Source organism: Lolium rigidum, chromosome 4 (genome assembly GCF_022539505.1).
Source record: "Lolium rigidum isolate FL_2022 chromosome 4, APGP_CSIRO_Lrig_0.1, whole genome shotgun sequence".
In the NCBI taxonomy this organism is placed as follows: Eukaryota; Viridiplantae; Streptophyta; class Magnoliopsida; order Poales; family Poaceae; genus Lolium; species Lolium rigidum.
In genome coordinates, this window is record NC_061511.1 from 166,164,106 (window position 1) to 166,185,984 (window position 21,879).

At 41.9% G+C, this 21,879-nt stretch overlaps 1 protein-coding gene across 1 annotated transcript; it reads left to right on the top strand.

The window, feature by feature from the left end:
• The first annotated feature begins 2,725 nt into the window (after nt 1-2,725).
• LOC124706240 (asparagine--tRNA ligase, cytoplasmic 1-like) lies at nt 2,726-7,489 on the top strand. Its single transcript, XM_047237897.1, has 6 exons — nt 2,726-3,388; nt 4,885-5,478; nt 5,596-5,843; nt 5,941-6,070; nt 6,255-6,313; nt 6,952-7,489. The coding sequence occupies exons 1-6, from the start codon at nt 2,903-2,905 to the stop codon at nt 7,133-7,135; spliced, it is 1,701 nt and encodes a 566-aa protein (XP_047093853.1). The 5' UTR covers nt 2,726-2,902; the 3' UTR covers nt 7,136-7,489.
• The last annotated feature ends 14,390 nt before the right edge of the window (nt 7,490-21,879 follow it).

A 21,879-nucleotide genomic window follows, 5' to 3' on the forward strand; every position in this document is an offset into this window, starting at 1 on the left:
CTGAATGAAAAAAATATAACTGAATGAAGCCTTCATGTTTGATTTAGTCGAATGTATAGTCTTACTATCAGTTTATCACTACTAGAGCAGCAGCCGTCTGGCTAATATTTGTTTTGTCATCTTTATATTGCCGACTTCTGCCAAGCAGTTTGTAAGCATACTAAAGGGATAAGAATGGATGTTAGGTGTTCGGTGACGCAGTACATTATGTTGTGCATCATCGATCTTCTTTAATTTCACTACCAGAGAAAGAAAGCAATTCGATCTTCTTCTACTTGACTTGCTAATTTTTTTTGGTGACCACTTTTTTGCTTATATCATGTCCAACAACTTATTCGCGACCCCATGGTGTTGCTACAGGCCACCTTTAGTTCTGAAGATTAATTCAGACGTTCTGGCATGTAACACCATCTGCTATGGCTAATTGAAAGCAATAATCTATCAAGAATCCTGCAATCTCTCAACCAAACAATCTATCAGTAAGTTTATCCTATGCCTAAGCTGCTTGCTAATTGAAGATTTGTGATGCAAACGTGTTGCATTCTGAATAATTAAGCATGTATCTTGACACTGCAGGTTCTTGTAAGAAAGAGAGGCCTTGGTGTTTCTAGATGGTGAGGACGAAACAATAGAACTTCTCGACAGCATACATGCATGTGAAGGTAGTCCATCCTCCACATGTAGTTGTTCGTTTCAAGTATCAAGCCTGCTCGTGAATACAATTATCCTTAATTCTAGAGCTATATGTAGTTTCTTCTTAGAGGATTTTAAGACGCTTACTTACCTACTTAGAGGTAAGATCAGAATTTAATCATAGCCATTGAAGATAATATGAGAATTCGATGGCAACCATCTATTGTTCAAGGTAAATTAAATTCAATTTTACGAAGTAGCAAGTGCATCAAGAATAATAGAAAGTATATGTCAGATTTATGGGGTGAAAATTAATACACTTTAAATGATATGAAAATGAAATCTAGATGGAACCTCTAATGATAATGTTAGAAACAGAAATGGGTTGTTTTCTACGATATGAAGAAATTTACTTCTTCAGCTTTAGACCTGCACGCAACGACGTACGACTTTCATAAGAATAATAAAGGAAGTAAGGTTTCTCCCTAATTTTTCCGTCCATTTTTTATTTAACCTTATTCTTGTGTAAAAATTACCCACCACTGCCACGGGCAAGTCATCTCGAAGCGTTATCATCGAACGAAAAAAAAAAACTCAGCCCTTCGTCCCCGCGCCTTCGCTTTGCAGATTAAGAAAACAGCTTCACTTTCCCTTCAAGCATCCAATCTGCTGTGGAGCTGCGCCGTGCTCCCGGTGGTGGCGCGCATCGGCGCATGTCGGCTTTTACTGCGAAGAAGGGTGGGATAGCTCGGTACAGATCCAAGTGGAGAGGTTCTAGGGCCGCCCCCGGTGGCCAAGCTCGCCGCATCCTGGGGCCCGACCTCCTTCCTGACGGCGGCGCCGCGGTGTGGGCTCCGTGATGAAGATGTGTGACTCGAACGGAGAGTACAAGTTGCGTGGGGAGGACCTCTGCCACGCGGAGGTGTGCGAAGGAGCTCTGGCGGTCGGATCTGGTTCGAATCGAGGTCTCCGCGGTTTCGTCCAGTAATAAGCCGCAGTCCAAAATGCGAACCACGCCCTGCCGACACACCCTCGCGGTCGTCTCCACGGCTGCCACCATCCACTCTTGCTCGCGGAGGTCCACTTCTACATCCGCTTGGTTGCCGTGGACTGCAATGGCGCTGGCCAGGTGCGGACAAGGGCAGAGTTGCTTCTTTGGACTCGGATTTCACCTATAGGCTACAACACCGGGTGTCAGGCTCTCCGCTGCGCGGCCGTACTAAGCAAGAGCCCCAATCACAGACAGCTTCCATAACTAAAAGAAATCCATCATTTTTTTCTTGGAGCAGTGTATCAGACTCATTTTCCTCAGATGTAACCATCGAATTCAGTAGCTGTGATGTTTTCTTGCCATGGGATGCATCGTATACTAGCTAAACAGTCACTTCTATGGTTTTGTGAATTATTGATAACGTTTTGTGAACTAACCTAACACGGCAACACCGACAAAGTATACTAGCTAAACAATCACTTCTATGGTTTTTTCTAGATTAAATATGGTGTTGAAAAGAATATGGTTTAGATGATACTTGGTCGCACTCTAGGTAATCCACGCTGGTAAACAGTACTTACTATTTTATGATTTTTTTCTCAAAGGTAGTCTCTCCTTTTCGTAATGTAAGATGTTTTGGATAATAAATTTAGTTTTTAAAATATCTTAGATCATAGAATAGGGTATTTTTCTGGAACTAAGATTAATTGTTTGTGTCATAAATAGGACAAAACATGACCACCATCGTGGATATTTGTACAACAGAGATAATCTGGAGTGTTTTAGTTTTATTTTATGTCTTTATTTGTACAAGAAAGATAATTTGAAGTGTTTTAGTTTTATTTTATCCCCGATGCAACGCATGGGCACTTTTGCTAGTATCATTAAAATTCGCTTATGTTTGTACGAACTCGCCAATTTTGTCTGAATTCGCCGAAGTCCGTTACATCCATCCTGGACTCGCGGTTGGGAAGATGGGCCTTCCCAGACCAAATTTTCCTCCAATCCAGACGACAATATCGGATTTGGGCGTGGGGAGCCCAAACGGCTGGAGATACTGTAAGCTCTGGACGAACTCGTGTTCGTCTCGTACTCATGTCTTGTCCCTCCCGTCTTGATCCGACCCCGAATCGATCAGGCACCCAGCACTGTCAGAGCTCGGCCTTCAAATGCCGATCCCGACGGTGGAGGAACCCGAGCAGACGTGCGCACCAGCACCACCGAAAAATCCTAATCCCCTAGGCGCCGCCAGCCACCCAGAGCCCGCTCGAACCCGACATGGCCGACGACTTGGCATCGGCGGCACTGACGGCCCAGCTGGCCGTCGCCTCCATCTCCTCCCCGTCCCCTTCCGACCTCGAACCGCCAACCACTCGCACCAGCATCCGCACCATCCTGGACGCCGGCGACTCCCTGGCCGGTCAACGCGTGGTCGTCGGTGGCTGGGTGAAGACCGGCCGCCAGCAGGGCAAGGGCGACTTCGCTTTCCTCGAGGTCAACGACGGATCCTGCCAGGGGAACCTCCAGCTCAAGGTCGAGAAGAACGTGCACCCGCTCGCCCGACTCAAGAACACGGGCACCTCCGTGCTCGTCGAGGGCGTGCTTCAGAAGCCCCCGGTAGAGGCTAAGCAGCGCATCGAGTTGGAGGTGAAGTTAGTCATTGAGGTAGGGGAGGTGGACGCCGCCGCCTACCCGCTGCCCAAGACCAAGCTAAATCTCGAGACCCTCAGGGACTTCGTCCACCTCCGTGCACGGACCAACACGGTATGAAAAGCCTGTTCCTATTCTAATGCGTTTTATTTTTAATTTAGGTCGTGGTGACAGATCACATATGCAGTCGTATTGTGAGGATCTCTCGGGTGTGACGTTATGTTGTTTTTGTGATAAGAAATCATCAGCGCAAATAAGTGTTTTGGAATACTAATCTAATGACATCATTTTTCTGTCGCATATGTTACAGTCTAAATTTCTAATAGTAGAGTAAATGTTGGCCAAATGTTTGTCCTAACAAAACCAAATAGCCATCCTATTTTGGGATGGAGGGAGCACCGTTGTAGGCGATGATGTAGTGCTAGGCTCTACTTAGCCAGTAGAGTGCCCTGGCTGCGCCTTTGTATCTAGCCCGCTTTAGACGCTAGCAGGCGGGAAGGAAAGAATTTGCACGGAACACCAGTGTTTGGTAACAAAGTTGTACATAACGCGTAATTTAAACATATTTTGCAACGGATCCTAACTTTTGCACAAATCGATGTTTTAGGGCCCTTAACAACGTATTTGACGTGTTGGCTCAGATTTCTATGCATCACAATTATACGATAATTTTTAAAACTGGTATACCACAATTATACAATAATTTAAAAAATAGACAGCATAACGATAAAAAAAGGGTATACAACTAAAAAAAAATGTCTATGTTTTCTACCGTTATGCTACCCATTTTTTTAAAATGTCATATAATTGTGGCAGACCATTTGAAAATTTGTTATATATATAAAACTATACAACCACAGGGTCTACGCTGTTAAGTCCCTAGAGACACTGTAACTAAGGCTGGATGTGAACTGTGGCTTGGTCCAGGCTCGGTCCGAGCCGCACTTTGGGGTGAGATGGTGACCTAGTTCTTCTACACTCTCTAAGCGAACAAAGCAATGCGTGAAACGATGCAATTCTAGCTATTGACGCTGCTCTTTGTGTACGTCTAGGCCCAATCCACCTCTCTCTCTCTCTCTCTCTCAATTCGTAAAAAAAACGTGAGCCGAACAACATGTGGACCAGGCTGAGCCGAAAAGCTCGTTCCGAACGTCCAGCCTTGCTGTGTTTTGATATGCAAAAGTTCTTTTGATTCTGTGTTTTGTGCGAGTCTGTTATTGCTCATTTTTAGTCAGCCTTGCTGTGATTGATATGCAGAATCTGTGTGTTTTTGTCTTTCGCTTCAATCACACTACTTAATCATTAAATAAATAGTTTCATTGTTATCTATCGCTTTTAAATTCTCTAGTGAGATTTAGTCTTAATTGAAGCTACGAAGTTCTCTGCGCACTAGTGTATTGTAGGCTTAGTTGTTTGGATGTGGTATGGCATTTAGGTGTACGTGTTGTGCTTGATATAATTTTTTTTAAAGTATCTGCATTTGGAGTTGGTACTACAGGTTTTATAATTCTCGTGTCATCACAATGGGAAATAGTGTTTGTGAAAATCTGGTTACTATATGGTATTGATTTTTCTTATAATATGACATTCTTCACCCTAATACTTTGCAGATAGGTGCGGTTGCTCGGATAAGGCATCAGCTTGCATATGCAACCCACAGTTTTTTCAATGAAAATGATTTTTTGTATATCCATACGCCCATAATAACCACCAGCGACTGTGAGGGTGCCGGTGAGATGTTCCAAGTCACTGCCTTATTCAGCCAGGCTGAAAAGGTTGAGAAGGAGCTTAAGGAGAACCCAGCACCATCAGAAGCTGATGTTGAGGCTGCTAAGCTTGTTGTCAAGGGAAAAGGAGATGCAGTTGCGCAACTTAAAGCAGCAAAAGCTAACAAGCAAGAGATAACTGCTGCTGTTTCAGAGCTTACAAAGGCGAAAGATAATGTCTTAAGGCTGGAAGAAAGGTCAAAGTTGAAATCTGGTATTCCGCACAAGGATGATGGAACAATTGCGTTTGATGATGACTTCTTCAAGCGTCAAGCCTTTCTGACCGTTTCAGGCCAACTTCAAGCTGAGACTTATGCTTGTGCTCTCGGTAAGGTCTATACCTTTGGACCAACATTCCGGGCAGAGAACTCACATACATCAAGACATTTGGCAGAGTTCTGGATGGTTGAACCAGAAATTGCATTTGCAAACTTGCATGTAAGCTCATCCTAAACCAAATTCGGTTTTTTTCTGGTTTGTCCTATTTATCTAGATTATTACATGATATGTTTTTGGTGAAATATATTAGCTCTGTTCTTATGAACTGTGCAACAGGATGATATGAACTGTGCAGAGAGGTATGTACAATACCTCTGCAAATGGTTACTCAAGCATTGCAGTGAAGACATGGAATTCATGGTAAAACATGTGGACAAGACTGCAATTGAGCGCTTGGAGCTTGTTTCCACTACACCTTTTGAACGCATTTCATATACGAAGGCAGTGGAAATCTTGAAAGGTACAGATAAGAAGTTTGAGAACAAGGTTGAATGGGGAATTGATTTAGCGTCTGAGCATGAGAGGTATAGAGATTATAATTGGTATTGCTACTTTTGCGTCAATTAACTTGCCTTGTTTATATATATATATATATATACTTATTTTTATTTCAATATGTAGGTATTTGACCGAGATCATATTTAAGAAGCCAGTTATTGTTTATAACTACCCAAAAGGAATTAAGGCATTCTACATGAGGCTTAATGATGACCAGAAGACAGTGGCTGCAATGGATGTACTTGTTCCCAAGGTACGTAATCTATTAAACTATGTTACCCAATGCTCTTTTAGAGTGTTTGCAAAGCAAAATTGTCTTTCAATGATGTTCTTTTGTTTTCAGTAGGTTCTATTTCTATTGGATCGAATGCTTTGATCATTCATGCATTAAATATTTAGCTGCGATTACTTACCTTGCTGAATACCATGTTTCCTAGGTTGGTGAGTTAATTGGTGGAAGCCAAAGGGAGGAGCGTTTTGGTGTTCTTAAACAAAGGTACGACCACCCTGATTTGTTAACTGAACTATTATGCTCGTATGAATATACTGTTGCGTGAAGATCTGTTGTTCCCATCTGCATCAACTATTTAATCATGTATTTCTAAGTAGAAATTTTGTAGTACTAGCACACTTTTATTGAAGAGTCATGGAGTAGTCGACTTTAACTTGGTTTTGTTGACAAATGATGTTTGTTGGATTGTGTCTGATACTCCCTCCTTTCCAAATCAGTTGTCGCTTTCCAAAATGAGCGACCAGCAAAATGAAACTTGTCTAAATGCATGCATATCTAGACCAAATCTGACCAAAGCTGCGTCAACTAATTTGGAACTGAGGGAGTACTATTTTTTGATCTGCACACTCAGCAAGAAGATGAAGAGACATGCTATGATTTAGGTTTTCCGAACACTAGCAATCTGAAATCAATTTGCATTCTTTGCTGACATGCACATCCTTTATTCCTTCTAGTTTGTAAATTTCTTTTTCTTAGCCTTTTTTTCCAAATGGATAATACTTCCATCTGCACTGATTGAAGTTGTAATTGTGAAGATCTTAACGTATAGAATATGATGAGTTCATAAATTGTTTATGTGTACGACTGTCTTAAGCTGACTACCTTTCATCTTTGTTCTTCAGAATACTTGACGCAGGTCTGTCCCTGGAGCCATACGAGTGGTACTTGGACCTCAGGCGATTTGGATCTGTCAAGCACAGCGGGTTCGGCCTTGGCTTTGAGAGGATGATCCTTTTCGCCACTGGTCTCGAGAACATCAGAGATGTCATCCCATTCCCAAGATACCCTGGGAGGGCTGATCTTTGAATGGGCGACGATGTCTGCCTCAAAATAGAAGTGAAACTACACTTCAAAGCCATTTGAAGGATTGCCCATTTTGGTGTTGTAAACACAATGTGAAAATCCACTCCATTGGTGATTTTGCAGTGTCGGTCACCTTCCGTTTGTCTGTCCCCGCTCCACAATTATGTCTAGGTTAGATCTGTCTCTGAAGTCTATTGTCCTTGATTTATTCACTGTTAGGATTTAATTAATAGGTTAATTAAAGGGATAATTCTCCCTCATATAATTCTCTATGTCGGTTGGTTTATCAACAGATACAACTCTTCCTTGCACCTCTTCGAATGAACGGGATCCATATTCACGTCCCTTTCCTTTGTATAAGCAGTTGAAGTTGAAGTATTTGTTGTCTCTCTTGATTTACATCTCAATTACTTCTAATACATCATCAGCACGCTCTACATGTGAGCGATTTTAGGAACAAAAATCTAGAGATAGGCCCCTGAGCACGCTCTACATGTGAGCGATTTTAGGAACAAAAATCTAGAGATAGGCCCCTGAGCGATTCGAAGAACAAAAATAAAAAATCTAACTATAATTTATTAGTTACAATTTAGAATTTAGAATTATTGTTGGCTATATTTATTGTTTTCAACTATAAATTAGCTATAGTTTATTAGCTATAATTTTATTGGTTTAAAAAGGCGGAAAACATTGAAAATTAAAAAATTATTTGAAAATTTAACCTTTACACCAGTTCGTGGTTGGAACCGGTGCTAAAAGGTGGCCTTGGCGCCATCAAAAGGGCACCCGAAAAAACACCCTTTAGCACCGGTTCCAGCCACGAACCGGCTAAAGGGTCTTTGCCTTAAATAGCCGCGGTCACTCCTTTCTTCCCCAGATCACCAAACAACTACTAAGAACCTGCAACTCGCGCGAGGAGAAGAAGGGCGCTGGCAGGCTGCCAAACTTTGGAGCCGCCGCTGTCGCCCGCGCCAGCCACCCGTTCGTCTCCGCGCCCGTGCGTCGCCCTGCCTTCATCTCCGCAACCGACGCCGCGCCGCCGTCTCCGTGCCGCAGTCGACGTTGTTGGCCCATCCGCCGTAGACGCGCCGCCCGCCTATTCTCCGGCCCGACCGCCGGCAAGGTGAGCCACCGGCCTCTCCACTTATTTTTATTTTTTATATTAATTTGTTAGTTTATTTTAATTAGTTTTATTAGTTTGTCAGTTGAATATATGTGTATATATATTTATTAGTTGAATGTATATATATATATTTATTAGTAATTTATTAGTTTGTGAGTTTATTAATTTGTTAGTTGAATATATATTGAATATAATGTATATATATTTTGAATGTGAGAAAATTTATAGTTGAATATAATGTATATACACTAACTAATTTGTTAGTTGAATATATGTTGAATGAATAATATATGTTGATGTGACATACTTTTTTGTTAGGTTCAATTTATTCGTTAGGTTTATATTAGTATTAGTTAGTTTATTTTAGTTATAGTTTATTTGTTAGTTTATTATTTTAGTTAGTTTATTTGTATAATTAGTTAGTTTATTTGTTAGTATATTAGGTAGTTTATTTGTATAATTAGTTTATTAGTTAGTGTAATTTTATTAGTTTATTATGTATAGTTTTTATTTAGTTGTTACAGTTATATTTATAATTTTATTAGTATAGTTACGATGCCGATACCACACCTGTGTCGAGTTGGACTGGGTCGTGGCACCGTCACGGAGCAGATGACCAGCGATGTCCGGGACTAGGCTCCGCCGGGCTGGCACCGGGAGGTGTTACCTTCCGGGGTGCACCGCTTGGTGAGGAATCCAGGTCCCGTCATCGACCCGGATCTTCTTTGGTGGCAGTCGCGTGGGCCACGATCGGTGCGGAGGGAGCCGGCCTCCGAGGAGGTGGTAGAGCAGCGTATTAGAGAGGAGGACGAGCACGTCCGCCGTTACATGTATGTGTTGGACACTGTAGGAATTATAAAGTGTGGCTTGCAACATTTATACTACATTATTTATTCCCTGGAATTTCTATGTTGAATATTACCATTGCATTTGAATATCGCTTGATGTACTTAAATGGAATAATGTTTAAGGAAGCCATTTACTGGTATACTGAAACACAGTATATTATTGTGTTTCAGTATACCAGTAAATAAGCAAGACACGATATCTGGATTGGTCGTAGAGCAATAAGCAAGACACGATATCTGGATTAAGGATTAATAAGAGTTCAGTATCATACAGAAAGGGTCACCCATGATACATCCTTGGACCTAAGGATGGCAATTTTATCCACGGATCCGGGTATCCATGGATATCCGGCCCAATGGGCCTGGGTATGGAGGGCTGATTATGCCCACGAATTTCATGGGGCGGATATCCGATAACTCATGGGGTAGGCATGGATAGAGGTTCTGCCCCATGGATATCCAATAGATATCCGGCTGACATGTGGTCCCACATATCAGTGAGACATAGGATTTCACCAAGGTCTAGCAGCCCCTACCTTGAGACCAAACTAAGTGAGGCTAACACATAAGCACCGATTACCACTTCTTTCATGGCCTCCTCCTGTGACTCCCTCGCACGTTGTGAGGGAGTGCTTGGCCTGCGGCCCTCCCTTCCACCTCTCCGGCAGTCCAGCTCTCCTCTGCCAAGGAGACACACTGATAGGAGTGAACTTGCTCTCATCCCGTCATCCTTCCTCTTCCTCATATTCATTTCCTACACAATTATTGTTGAAAATGCTACAAAAATATTGTTGAAATGCTGCTAAAATGTTGGTGTTATGTTCAAATATGTTATGTTCATGCACATAGTGCGTAAAAAATGGATATCCATGGATATCCGGATATCCAGTGGATTTGGATTTGGAGCAACATCCATGCCCATGGATACTTTCATGGACGGGGCATAGCGAGGCTGATGGATTTGGACATGGATCTGGTTTTGGTATATCCGTCCAAACCCGCTTCATTGCCATCCTTACTTGGACCACTGCAGTGTGGTAGGTAAACTGTAGCCGGTTGAGAAAGAGTAATCCCTGGATCTGCGACAGCAAAGATGGACGTAAATCTTGAGTGATGTCCATTTTCTCACAAATTCTTGTTAGCACCCAGTTGCAACTTTAGTCGTTGACATCAGGTTAGAGTGATACGAGGAATAAATGTTCCCTCCTAAAATATGAAGAACAAAAGACTTAAGACTCCTTACTTCATTTCAATGCATGAAAAAACTAATCGATGGAAAATTGCATTGTTTTTTAAAGCATATATACTTCTTATTTTATATGCAATTATTACACATAGAAAATATTACTTTTACCCTTTAATTGATCGTATAACCATTGACAAGCATAAGCTAAAGAAAAAAGTCCATTTTGCATCCTTCAATTTTGTGCATAATTCACTTTTCGTCCTAAATGTTTTATTTGGTACAAAATAGACCCTAAACTTTGCCATTCCGTTCACATGTCTTGTTCTTCTGATTTTCTTTCGTAGATGTAGACCAGGTTGAAGAAAGAACAAAAATCAGACCGGAACAAAACTAATGCTAGACCGGAACCTTGAATCCCACTCACACGTGAGAAAAAAAAATAGGATGGTAACTAATCTGCCTTGCCAGCCTGCGATTCTCACGTAAAGGGCAGCAGCAATCCTAGTAGGGCCGTCATCAACCTCAGCATATCGCCCGGCCGGATGCACCCACTAGGCGTATGTGAGGGCAGAAAGGGAGTGAGAGGTTGAACTGCTTTGTTCATCACAATTGCAGACCGATAGGAACATCATCTCCATTTTCAACCACAAAGGTAGTTAAAAGATTGTTGTGCGTTTTCGTTACATCCAGCTTGATCTAGTGGTGGACATCGCAGTGGACAATCGGGATGTCAGACGAGCGACGGATGCCGATGTCGAGTAGATAAATAAATTGTGGCGACCTACTCAAGCTAGAGGATTGTGGATTTATTTTGGACGGAATGAAACATTTGGGATCAAAAGTAAACTTGTGTGAAAGTTGAAGGACGAAAAATAAACTTTTTTCTAAGCTAAATTATAAGATTATTTAAAGAGATTCGTTGAAAATCTTGATATAACTAAATAAAAGAAGTAAATATGTTATAGGTTTTCTTATGGTCTAATAAGGTATTAGTCAATGATTTAAATAACCTCATCAAAACATTATATTCAAATAATTTACTAAAAGTATATAAATGTATGCAGAAAAATAAGAGAATCAAATAAAGGAAATAAAAAATCAGGTAAATATTATTTACACAACAATTCATGACAAATCTAGACGTGTAAATGCGCAGGTCCCGACGCTAGTTATTAGAGCATCTCTAGCAGAGCCCGTAAAAACACGAACTGAAAAAGGCGAGTTCAGTTCACCGAACTCGCGTATTCGGGTCGGAAAATGGGTGGCGCAGAACAGAGCCCGTAAACCAAAACTGTAAAACAGAATTCGCGGCATCCGAACTCGTAAAAGCAAGGTTTATAAAATTTATAGTTCATAGTGCAGACATCAAATGACACAATCAAATGACACAGTTCATCGTTCCCCATCAGCTCTCACCACTGGCATCAAACCGAGGTTGGCCCGCCGTTAGCACCATCGCCACCACCTCCTGGAGTCACATCGGCAGCACCAGTTGCCTCTTGACGAGCTGCTCTTCGCCTTGTCGTGATCTCCGCGGAGGCCTCCTTTCACCACTCCAGTTGAACCTCATTCATTACGTTTGTGTTCATCATCATGATCTCCCTCTCTTCGGCCAATAGTTGCTTCATTGTTTTGGCCTTCTTCACATTGATCCTCATCTCCTCCAACTTGGCTTTGCTCCTTGCTTCCTCTCGGCTGGCTTCAAGCTTTGCAAGGCTCACCTCCTGATGTCTACTCACACTTCTTTTCCTGTAGACAGTGTTGGGCCTCCAAGAGCAGAGGTTTGTAGAACAGCAGCAAGTTTCCCTTAAGTGAATCACCCAAGGTTTATCAAACTCAGGGAGGAAGAGGTCAAAGATATCCCTCTCAAGCAACCCTGCAATCACGATACAAGAAGTCTCTTGTGTCCCCAACACACCTAATACACTTGTCAGATGTATAGGTGCACTAGTTCGGCGAAGAGAGAGTGAAATACAAGTAGTATGGATGTATATGAGTGGTAATAGCAATCTGAATAAAATATGGCAGCGAGTAAACATGCAACGTAACGGTAAATAAACGGAGATTCGATGTTTGGAAACAAGGCCTAGGGATCATACTTTCACTAGTGGACACTCTCAACATTGATCACATAATAAAACCACTCTACACTCTCTTGTTGGATGACAAACACCATTAATTATGTAGGGCTACAAGAGCACCTCAATGCCGGAGTTAACAAGCTCCACAACATTCAATGTTCATATTTAAATAACCTTAGAGTGCAAGATAGACCAACGCAATTATACCGAGTACTAACATAGCATGCGCACTGTCAACATCAGCTATGAAAGGGGGAATAGATCACATCAATACTATCATAGTAATAGTTAACTTCATAATCTACAAGAGATCACAATCATAACCTATACCAAGTACTTCATGATGCACACACTGTCAACATTATATCATGGAGGAGGAATAGACTACTTTAATAACATCACCAGAGTAACAAATAGATGATATTCAACTAGATCACAAAGAGAGAGATGAACCACATAGCTACGGTAGAGCCCTCAGCCTCGGGGGAGAACTACTCCCTCCTCATCATGGGAGACAACGATGGCGATGAAGATGGCGGTGGTGTCGATGGAGATGATTCCGGGGGCAATTCCCCATCCCGGCAGGGTGCCGGAACAGAGACTTCTGTCCCCCGAAACGGAGTTTTGCGATGGCGGCGGCGTCCCTGGAGTCTTTCTGGAGTTTCGTCAATCCGTGTCGAAGTTTTAGGTCAGGACGGCTTAAATAGGCGAAGAGTCGGAGCCGGAAGGGCTACGGGGCAGCCACACAACAGGGGGGCGCGCCCCCCCTTGGGCCGCGCCGCCACCATGTGTGGTGGCCCTGGGCCTCTCCTCTGGCCCCTCTTCGGTGCTCTGGAAGCTTCCTTGAAATATAAGATACTAGGCGTTGATTTCGTCCAATTCCGAGAATATTTCTTTACTAGGATTTCAGAAACCAAAAACAGCAGAAAACAAGAACTGGCACTTCGGCATCTCGTCAATAGGTTAGTTCCAGAAAATGCATAATAATGACATAAAGTGTATATAAAACATGTGAGTATCATCATAAAAGTAGCATGGAACATAAGAAATTATAGATACGTTTGAGACGTATCAAGCATCCCCAAGCTTAGTTCCTACTCGCCCTCGAGTAGGTAAACGATAACAAGGATAATTTCTGAAGTGACATGCTATCATAATCTTGATCAATACTATTGTAAAGCATATGAGATGAATGCAGCAATTCGAAGCAATGGTGAAGACAATGAGTAAACAACTGAATCATATAGCAAAGACTTTTTATGAATAGTACTTTCAAGACAAGCATCAATAAGACTTGCATAAGAGTTAACTCATAAGGCAATAAATTCATAGTAGAAAGCTTTGAAGCAACACAAAGGAAGATATAAGTTTCAGCAGTTGCTTTCAACTTGTAACATGTATATCTCATGGATAGTTGTCAACATAAAGCAATATAACAAGTGCAATAGGTAAACATGTAAGAATCAATGCACACGAGTTGACACAAGTGTTTGCTTCTAAGATAGAAAGAAGTAGGTAAACTGACTCAACATAAAGTAAAAGAATGGCCCTTCGCGAGAGGAAGCATGGATTACTATTTTTGTGCTAGAGCTTTTCATTTTGAAAACATAGAAACAATTTTGTCAACGGTAGTAATAAAGCATATGTGTTATGTATAAGATATCCTATAAGTTGCAAGCCTCATGCATAGATTACCAATAGTGCTCGCACCTTGTCCTAATTAGCTTGGATTAACATGGATTATCATTGCATAGCATATGTTTCAACCAAGTGTCACAAAGGGGTACCTCTATGCCGCTCGTACAAAGGTCCAAGGAGATAGATCGCATTTGATTTCTCGTTTTTGATAGATCTCAACAAGGACATCCATACCTGGACAACATAGACAACGAGATAATGGACTCCTCTTTAATGCATAAGCATTCAACAACGGATAATATTCTCATAAGAGATTGAGGATTGATTGTCCAAACTCGAAACTTCCACCATGAATCATGGCTTTAGTTAGCGGCCCAATGTTCTTCTCTAACAATATGCATACTCAAACCATTTGATCATGAAAATCGCCCTTACTTCAGACAAGACGAACATGCATAGCAACTCACATGATATTCAACAAAGGTAAAATAGTTGATGGCGTCCCCAGAAACATGGTTACCGCTCAACAAGCAACTTATAAAAAATAAGATACATAGCTACATATTCTTTACCACAATAGTTTTTAAGGCTATTTTCCCATGAGCTATATATTGCAAAGACGAAGAATGAAATTTTAAAGGTAGCACTCAAGTAATTTACTTTGGAATGGCAGAGAAATACCATGTAGTAGGTAGGTATGGTGGACACAAATGGCATAGTTTTTGGCTCAAGGATTTGGATGCACGAGAAGAATTCCTCTCAATACAAGGCTAGGCTAGCAAGGTTGTTTGAAGCAAAATCAAGTATAAAACGGTACAGCAAAACTTACATAAGAACATATTGCAAGCATTATAAGACTTTACATCGTCTCCTTGTTGTTCAAACACCTTAACCAGAAAATATCTAGACTCTAGAGAAACTAATCATGCAAACCAAATTTTAACAAGCTCTATGTAGTTCTTCATTAATAGGTGCAAAGTACATGATGCAAGAGCTTAAACATGATCTATATGAGCACAACAATTGCCAAGTATCAAATTATTCAAGATATTATATCAATTACCACATGCAGCATTTTCTGTTTCCAACCATATAACAATGAACGAAGTAGTTTCAACCTTCGCCATGAACATTAAGAATAAAGCTAAGAACACATGTGTTCATATGCAACAGCGGAGCGTGTCTCTCTCCCACACAAGCATGATAGGATCAGATTTTATTCAAACAAAACAAAAATAAAAACATACGAACGCTCCAAGTAAAGCACATAAGATGTGACGGAATAAAAATATAGTTTCACTAGAGGTGACCTGATAAGTTGTCGATGAAGAAGGGGATGCCTTGGGCATCCCCAAGCTTAGATGCTTGAGTCTTCTTGAAATATGCAGGGATGAACCACGGGGGCATCCCCAAGCTTAGACCTTTCACTCTTCTTGATCATGTTGTATCATCCTCCTCTCTTAATCCTTGAAAACTTCCTCCACACCAAACTCAAAACAAACTCATTAGAGGGTTAGTGCATAATCAAAAATTCACATATTCAGAGGTGACACAATCATTCTTAACACTTCTGGACATTGCACAAAGCTACTGAAAGTTAATGGAATAAAGAAATCCATTCAACATAGCAAAAGAGGCAATGCAACATAAAAGGCAAAATCTGTCAAAACAGAACAGTCCGTAAAGACGAATTTTTTAGAGGCACCAGACTTGCTCAGATGAAAATGCCCAAATTGAATGAAAGTTGCGTACATATCTGAGGATCACGCACGTAAATTGGCAGATTTTTCTGAGTTACCTACGAAGAACCCTGCCCAAATTCGTGACGACAAGAAATCTGTTTCTCGCGCGATAATCCAAATCTAGTATGAACCTTACTATCAAAGACTTTACTCGGCACAACAATGCAATAAAATAAAGATAAGGAGAGGTTGCTACAGTAGTAACAACTTCCAAGACTCAAATATAAAACAAAATTGCTGTAGTAAAATAAAAACATGGGTTATCTCTCAAGAAGTGCTTTCTTTATAGCCATTAAGATGGGCTCAGCAGTTTTAATGATGCACTCGTAAGGATGAGAGTTGAAGCAAAGAGGGCATCAAAAAGCAAGTATGAAACAAATTTAAGCCTAACTCACTTCCTATGAAAAGGAATCTTGTAAATAAACAAGTCATGTAGGCATAATGCAACAAGCATAGGAAGATAAAACACAAGTAGCTTTAAAATTTTCAGCATAAAGAGGGTAAACTTAATATTACTAAGATGCACATAACCATGTTTCCCTCTCTCATAATAACTTTCAGTGGCAACATGAACAAACTCAACAATATAACTATCACATAAAGCATTCTTATCATGAGTCTCATGCATAAAATAATTACTACTCCCAACATAAGCATAGTCATTCTTATTAATTGTAGTGGGAGCAAATTCAACAAAGTAGCTATCATTATTATTCTCATCATCAAATATAGGAGGCATAATATAATCATAATAAACTTTATCCTCCATAGTAGGTGGCACCAAAATACCACTATCATTATAATCATCATAAATGGGAGGCAAAGTATCATCAAAGAAAATTTTCTCCTCAAAACTTGGGGGACTAAAAATATCATGCTCATCAAAACCAGCTTCCCCAAGCTTAAATTCTTCCATAGCATTAGCAATAATAGTGTTCAAAGAGTTCATGCTAATAAGATTGCTATTTTTCAAACAAAGTTCCATGGGTTTTTTAATTCTCTCTTCAAACACCTCATGTCCTAACTCAAGATAAATACTATAAAGATCTCTAATATTTTTGTTGTTTTCCATTAAGCCAAACTAGTGAAAATAAAAACAAGAAACAAAAAGATGCAATTGCAGGATCTAAAGGAAATAGCTTCGAGCACTCACACACCGGCAACAAGACTAGGAGATAGCTTAGTAGTCAGAGGATGTGAATACCTTTTACCTTACCTCCCCGGCAACGGCGCCAGAAAATAGCTTGATGTCTACTCACACTTCTTTTCCTGTGTAGACGGTGTTGGGCCTCCAAGAGCAAGAGGTTTGTAGAACAGTTTGCAAGTTTCCCTTAAGTGAATCACCCAAGGTTTATCGAACTCAGGGAGGAAGAGGTCAAAGATATCCCTCTCAAGCAACCCTGCAATCACGATACAAGATTGTGTCCCCAACACACCTAATACACTTGTCAGATGTATAGGTGCACTAGTTCGGCGAAGAGATAGTGAAATATAAGTAGTATGGATGTATATGAGTGGTAATAGCAATCTGAATAAAATATGGCAGCGAGTAAACATGCAACAAAACAGTAAATAAACAGAGATTCGATGTTTGGAAACAAGGCCTAGGGATCATACTTTCACTAGTGGACACTCTCAACATTGATCACATAATAAAACCACTCTACACTCTCTTGTTGGATGACAAACAACATTAATTGTGTAGGGCTACAAGAGCACCTCAATGCCGGAGTTAACAAGCTCCACAACATTCGATGTTCATATTTAAATAACCTTAGAGTGCAAGATAGACCAACGCAATTATACCGAGTACTAACATAGCATGCACACTGTCAACATCAGCTATGAAAGGGGGAATAGATCACATCAATACTATCATTGTGGTGACCCTGCATACCACTGCATGTTGTAGTATGCCAGTCGTTGATATAACATTCACGAAGTACCATTCCGCAAATATTACATCCCTCAGAGTAGTACAACGGAACATAGCAGGTCCATAACTCATTCATTTATTATTACAAGCATAATACACATATCGTCTCGGAGCTCCTCTTGGGTCCAAAGAGGGATACTCCTGGGTTCGAGGCGAACCCAACTTAGCTTACAATATTGAAGTCTCATTAAATTATACATTTATTTCCTCGAGCAGCTAAGTACTAAGAGTTCGCACTGCTCGGCAAATACTACTACTCGGTGCTTTTAGGATTGATCTCCTCCGGAAGCCTCCCCGGTTCCGTAGACTATGAGGTAGTCTACGCCTTCAATACCTCCAGAGAGGTCTGGTTCTTCATAGCCGATGATCTCGGCTCCTTCAGGGTTGTCGTAGTCCTCCTCCAGGACGATTCGGACAATCTAAGCAAGGGATTTAAGAGTGGGATGAGTACGAGCGTACTCAACAAGTTCATTATAGATAAGAGGTGTTTAATGCACTAGCTACGATATTAGACCAGAAAGTCTAATACCAATGCAGGTTTTGATAAACATTTCTTCAAGAGATCGCTTTTATTTCAAAGAGCTATGTCCGTCAGCCTTCACCGGTTTACTAGAACTTCATGGAGCTCCTTTCCGGCCGCGTTCGTAGTTCCATATCCCGGAACAGGGAGTGACAGGTCACGGTTCTTTACACTCTGCAGAGGTGTGTTGCTTTACCCATAAGAGATCTTAACCTTGGTGCCAATCGGGCAGCTTTCCCGTCCACACTTCCTATGGTGTGAGGCCCGGTATAAGGTCTAGCCAATCATGTTCCTCCGCTACCTCGAACACCCACCCTTTGTTGCATGCCCCGACCACCGGGTCCTCGCCGGTCCCATTATTCCCACTCACGGGTTGACCCCGACCACGACAACAGTTTGGGACTCGTTACCCAAACTCCTTCGCCGGTAGCTGCAACCCATCATAGACCGCAATACCGTGGGGACTTAAGGCTTCCCCAGCCAACCGCTTGTTCTTCGAGCGACAAGTGTCTACGGACTATGCCGTGGGGACTTAAGGCTTCCCCAGCCAACCGCTTGCCCTGACGGATACAAGTGTCTACGGTAAAGCGCATCCGTTGATGAACGAGAGGTGGAAACACTTTTGACTACTCCGTCCCACTCCGGATCTTATGGTTAACACGGGTATTACGGCACAAGAATCACTCGGACGACATTTGTTGTTAATCCTAGATGGATATTAACCCTTGCAATGGAACCTCCACCATATCAACACAATCCATGGTTCCATTGCCCACCACATAGTCATATTCATAATTATGAAAATAGTGGTTTTGGTTTTTTATGCAATAGTGATAATCATAGTACTTTGCAAGTAATTTGATAAAGATACTCAAATGACATGAGCAAGCGATGAACTTGCCTGAACACTGCAAAGTTTTGCAGTTGGATGGTGTGGACTGACCCTTGTCCTCTGGTTCTGAAAAAAATAGCATCATTGTCCGATAAGGGCAATGGTTAAAGAAGCAAGTATGCATGATTCCAGTTTTAGGGTTTGTTCCCCCCTTTCCGATGTCGTTATTATTTCATGTAAGAGGTTAATACTAAGAATAATTTGGGGATACTTTATTTAAAGTAAAATACAACCTTGAAATTTTGTCAAGGTGTTTTTAAAGTCCAAAGGCATTAATGGACTTATTTTCATTATTGAAAATAATATGTGTGATTTAAATCATTTATTTTGATCATCAAATTAAGACTTATTCTTAATTGTCTTCAAAAATTCCCTTTTGTATTTTATTCAGGTAGAGAATTTTATGCTGATCAGTTTTCATATTTTTAATTATTTTTTTAGAGCTATTAAACATTTCTTATACAATTTCAAAGTTTCTGTATTTAAATGGAATTATGAAATGACTGAATTGCCCCTGGGCCCCACCTGTCAGGGTGGCCCAGTGGGTTAGGTCGAACCCGAGCCACCCTTTGGGCTCGGTCGGCCCACTCGTCCTCTCCTCTCTCCTCGCGCAGAAACCCTAACCCCCTCCTCGACTCTCTGGCGATGCTGTGGTCGCCGCCGCCTTCGCCGAGATACTCCGGCCGTCTCCGGCCATCTCCGGCGACGAGATGCGACGGATCTGGACCGCCTCACGACGGCGCATCAGGTCCACCGGCTCGATCTGAACCTCGTCTTCTCCTTCGTCTGCCCCCATCGTGTTTGCCCGCACGGTGATGCGTCGCTCACTGGCGCTTTTGGCGCCGTGACGCCGCCGTGGTTGCTGCCGTGATGGTGATGGGGTGTTCGCGCTCGGCGACGCCAGGCCAGGCGCGGCTTGGCGCTGCCGTGGTTGGCTCGTGCCGTCGTGCCGCCATGGCACGCCGTGGTGCTCTGCTCCAGGTACGCGCGCCTCCATCTTCTCCCCTGCTTCGTCCTTCTCTGCCATGCTCTACTGCTTGTGCTTGCTGTGCATGCGTGTGTGCTACTGCTGCGCTTCTGGCTAGCTGCTGCTGTTGCTCTACTGCCATGGCCATAGCTGTGCTGCTGCTGTTCTTTCTACTGGCCCTACTGGCCTTAGCCAGTGTTTCCCTGGCCACGCTAGTGCTTGCTGTTTTCACTCATTTCCTGATTTGTGCCTCTATTCTAGTTGCTATGCTGGCTAGAATTCAAATGTGTTCATGTGTGATACCCTGGCTTGATTACAGTGTGCAATTTCTTGCAAGTTTGCAAGTGCCAGAGCCATTGTGGCTTATTCTGGTGCTCAGATTTATGATTATGCTCAATTGGTTATCACTGTGGCTTATATGTGTTATACAGTGATGAATTTATATGTTTAGCTGGTGTATTATGATCCAATGATTCATTAAGCATTTGATGTGCTTCCGGATACAATCATAAATTATTTATGTGATTAGCTGTGAAGCAACTGTTGATGAATTGGTGTTGTGTTAGTTAAATGATCCATGATTTGTTGCTAGGTTGGCTCTAGCATGTCGGCATGCTTTAGCAAGTCGATGATCACATGATCATCATTTGCTTGTAAATGTTGCTGTTTCATAACCGTGCCTCACTATTGCTCTCACCGTGTTGTGTGTGCATCACACGAGGCTTGGCCTCGGTGTGTGCTTGGTGCTTGCTCAAGCATCCGTTGATGCTTGCGAGTGATCCTCCGGATCATTTGCAAAGCTTCCGGTGTTTTGACTTCTTGTATATTCATTTATCTGTGTTGTCTTGCTTGACTAAGTGGATAAATGATGTGAACTGCTTGCAGTTATGATCATCTGACAATTAATTTGATTGAGCTAGAGGGATGCCAACATCTGTTGGGAACCCTAGCTCCATTTGAACCCTTCTGGGTAATGATATACTGCTTTGGTGGCTTTCTTGTGTGGCTAGGTAGTTGTTGTGACCCTAGCAGGCTGTGTCTGCTAGAAATGGTTGCTCCTACCCCTGTTGGATGCTTCGTGCACTAATCCTGGTAGTCCTTCATAGACTTGCTAGGTTATTTGATGTTGAAATGAAAATATACATATAAATGTCTATATTCGATGGTCTTAAAAGGGCTAGTGTAGTCTCGGTTATACTTGGATAAGTTTCGGGATGGTTTTCCTTCTCGTTTCCATTTGGAAGATGCTACCACTATTCTGGTTGGCATAACCATGGGTATAGGCTTGATTGATCCCTGGTCCTTGCCATTTCTACTAGGTTACACTTGGTCTCTGACCAAATGATGATCAAAACAGGGTTACCCCACCCTTTGTGTGCTTGTGATCATGCCTGTGCAATTTATGAACAAAACCATCTGGTTTGTTCATGATGATGTGTATACCTCACTCCAGCTCCTAGATAAAGTTGTTGCGGTAGAGGATTTGCTTCTGGTTGGTTGATTTGCTTCAGTGATGAGCTGGTGCTTGCCCTGCTCCTCCTTGTGAGCTTGATGCTTCTTGGTTATTTGCTGTGGTGGTGAAGATGTGTTGAACAACAGTGGCTGTTCAAGCTGTTCTTGTGTTCTTGTGACTTACCCTGTGAGGCTGCTGTCGATGCAATGGTTAGGGTTTGCTTCAGAAAACCCTTTATACTTGCCCTCTCCCTTTCCTTTATGGTCGACGACGCAGGCCGTACTCCTCCCCTGGTTACTATGTGTGTGGAGAGCATGCAGCAACCACCGGTGTGCTTTTGAGCATGCACACAAGCATTGTG

Bases quoted from the DNA above. Each gene is read 5' to 3' on its own strand.
- LOC124706240 (XM_047237897.1), top strand. From the start codon at position 2,903: ATGGCCGACGACTTGGCATCGGCGGCACTGACGGCCCAGCTGGCCGTC. The intron at 3,389-4,884 runs GTATGAAAAGCC...AATACTTTGCAG, and splicing joins TCCGTGCACGGACCAACACG to ATAGGTGCGGTTGCTCGGAT. The intron at 6,314-6,951 runs GTACGACCACCC...TTTGTTCTTCAG, and splicing joins TTTGGTGTTCTTAAACAAAG to AATACTTGACGCAGGTCTGT.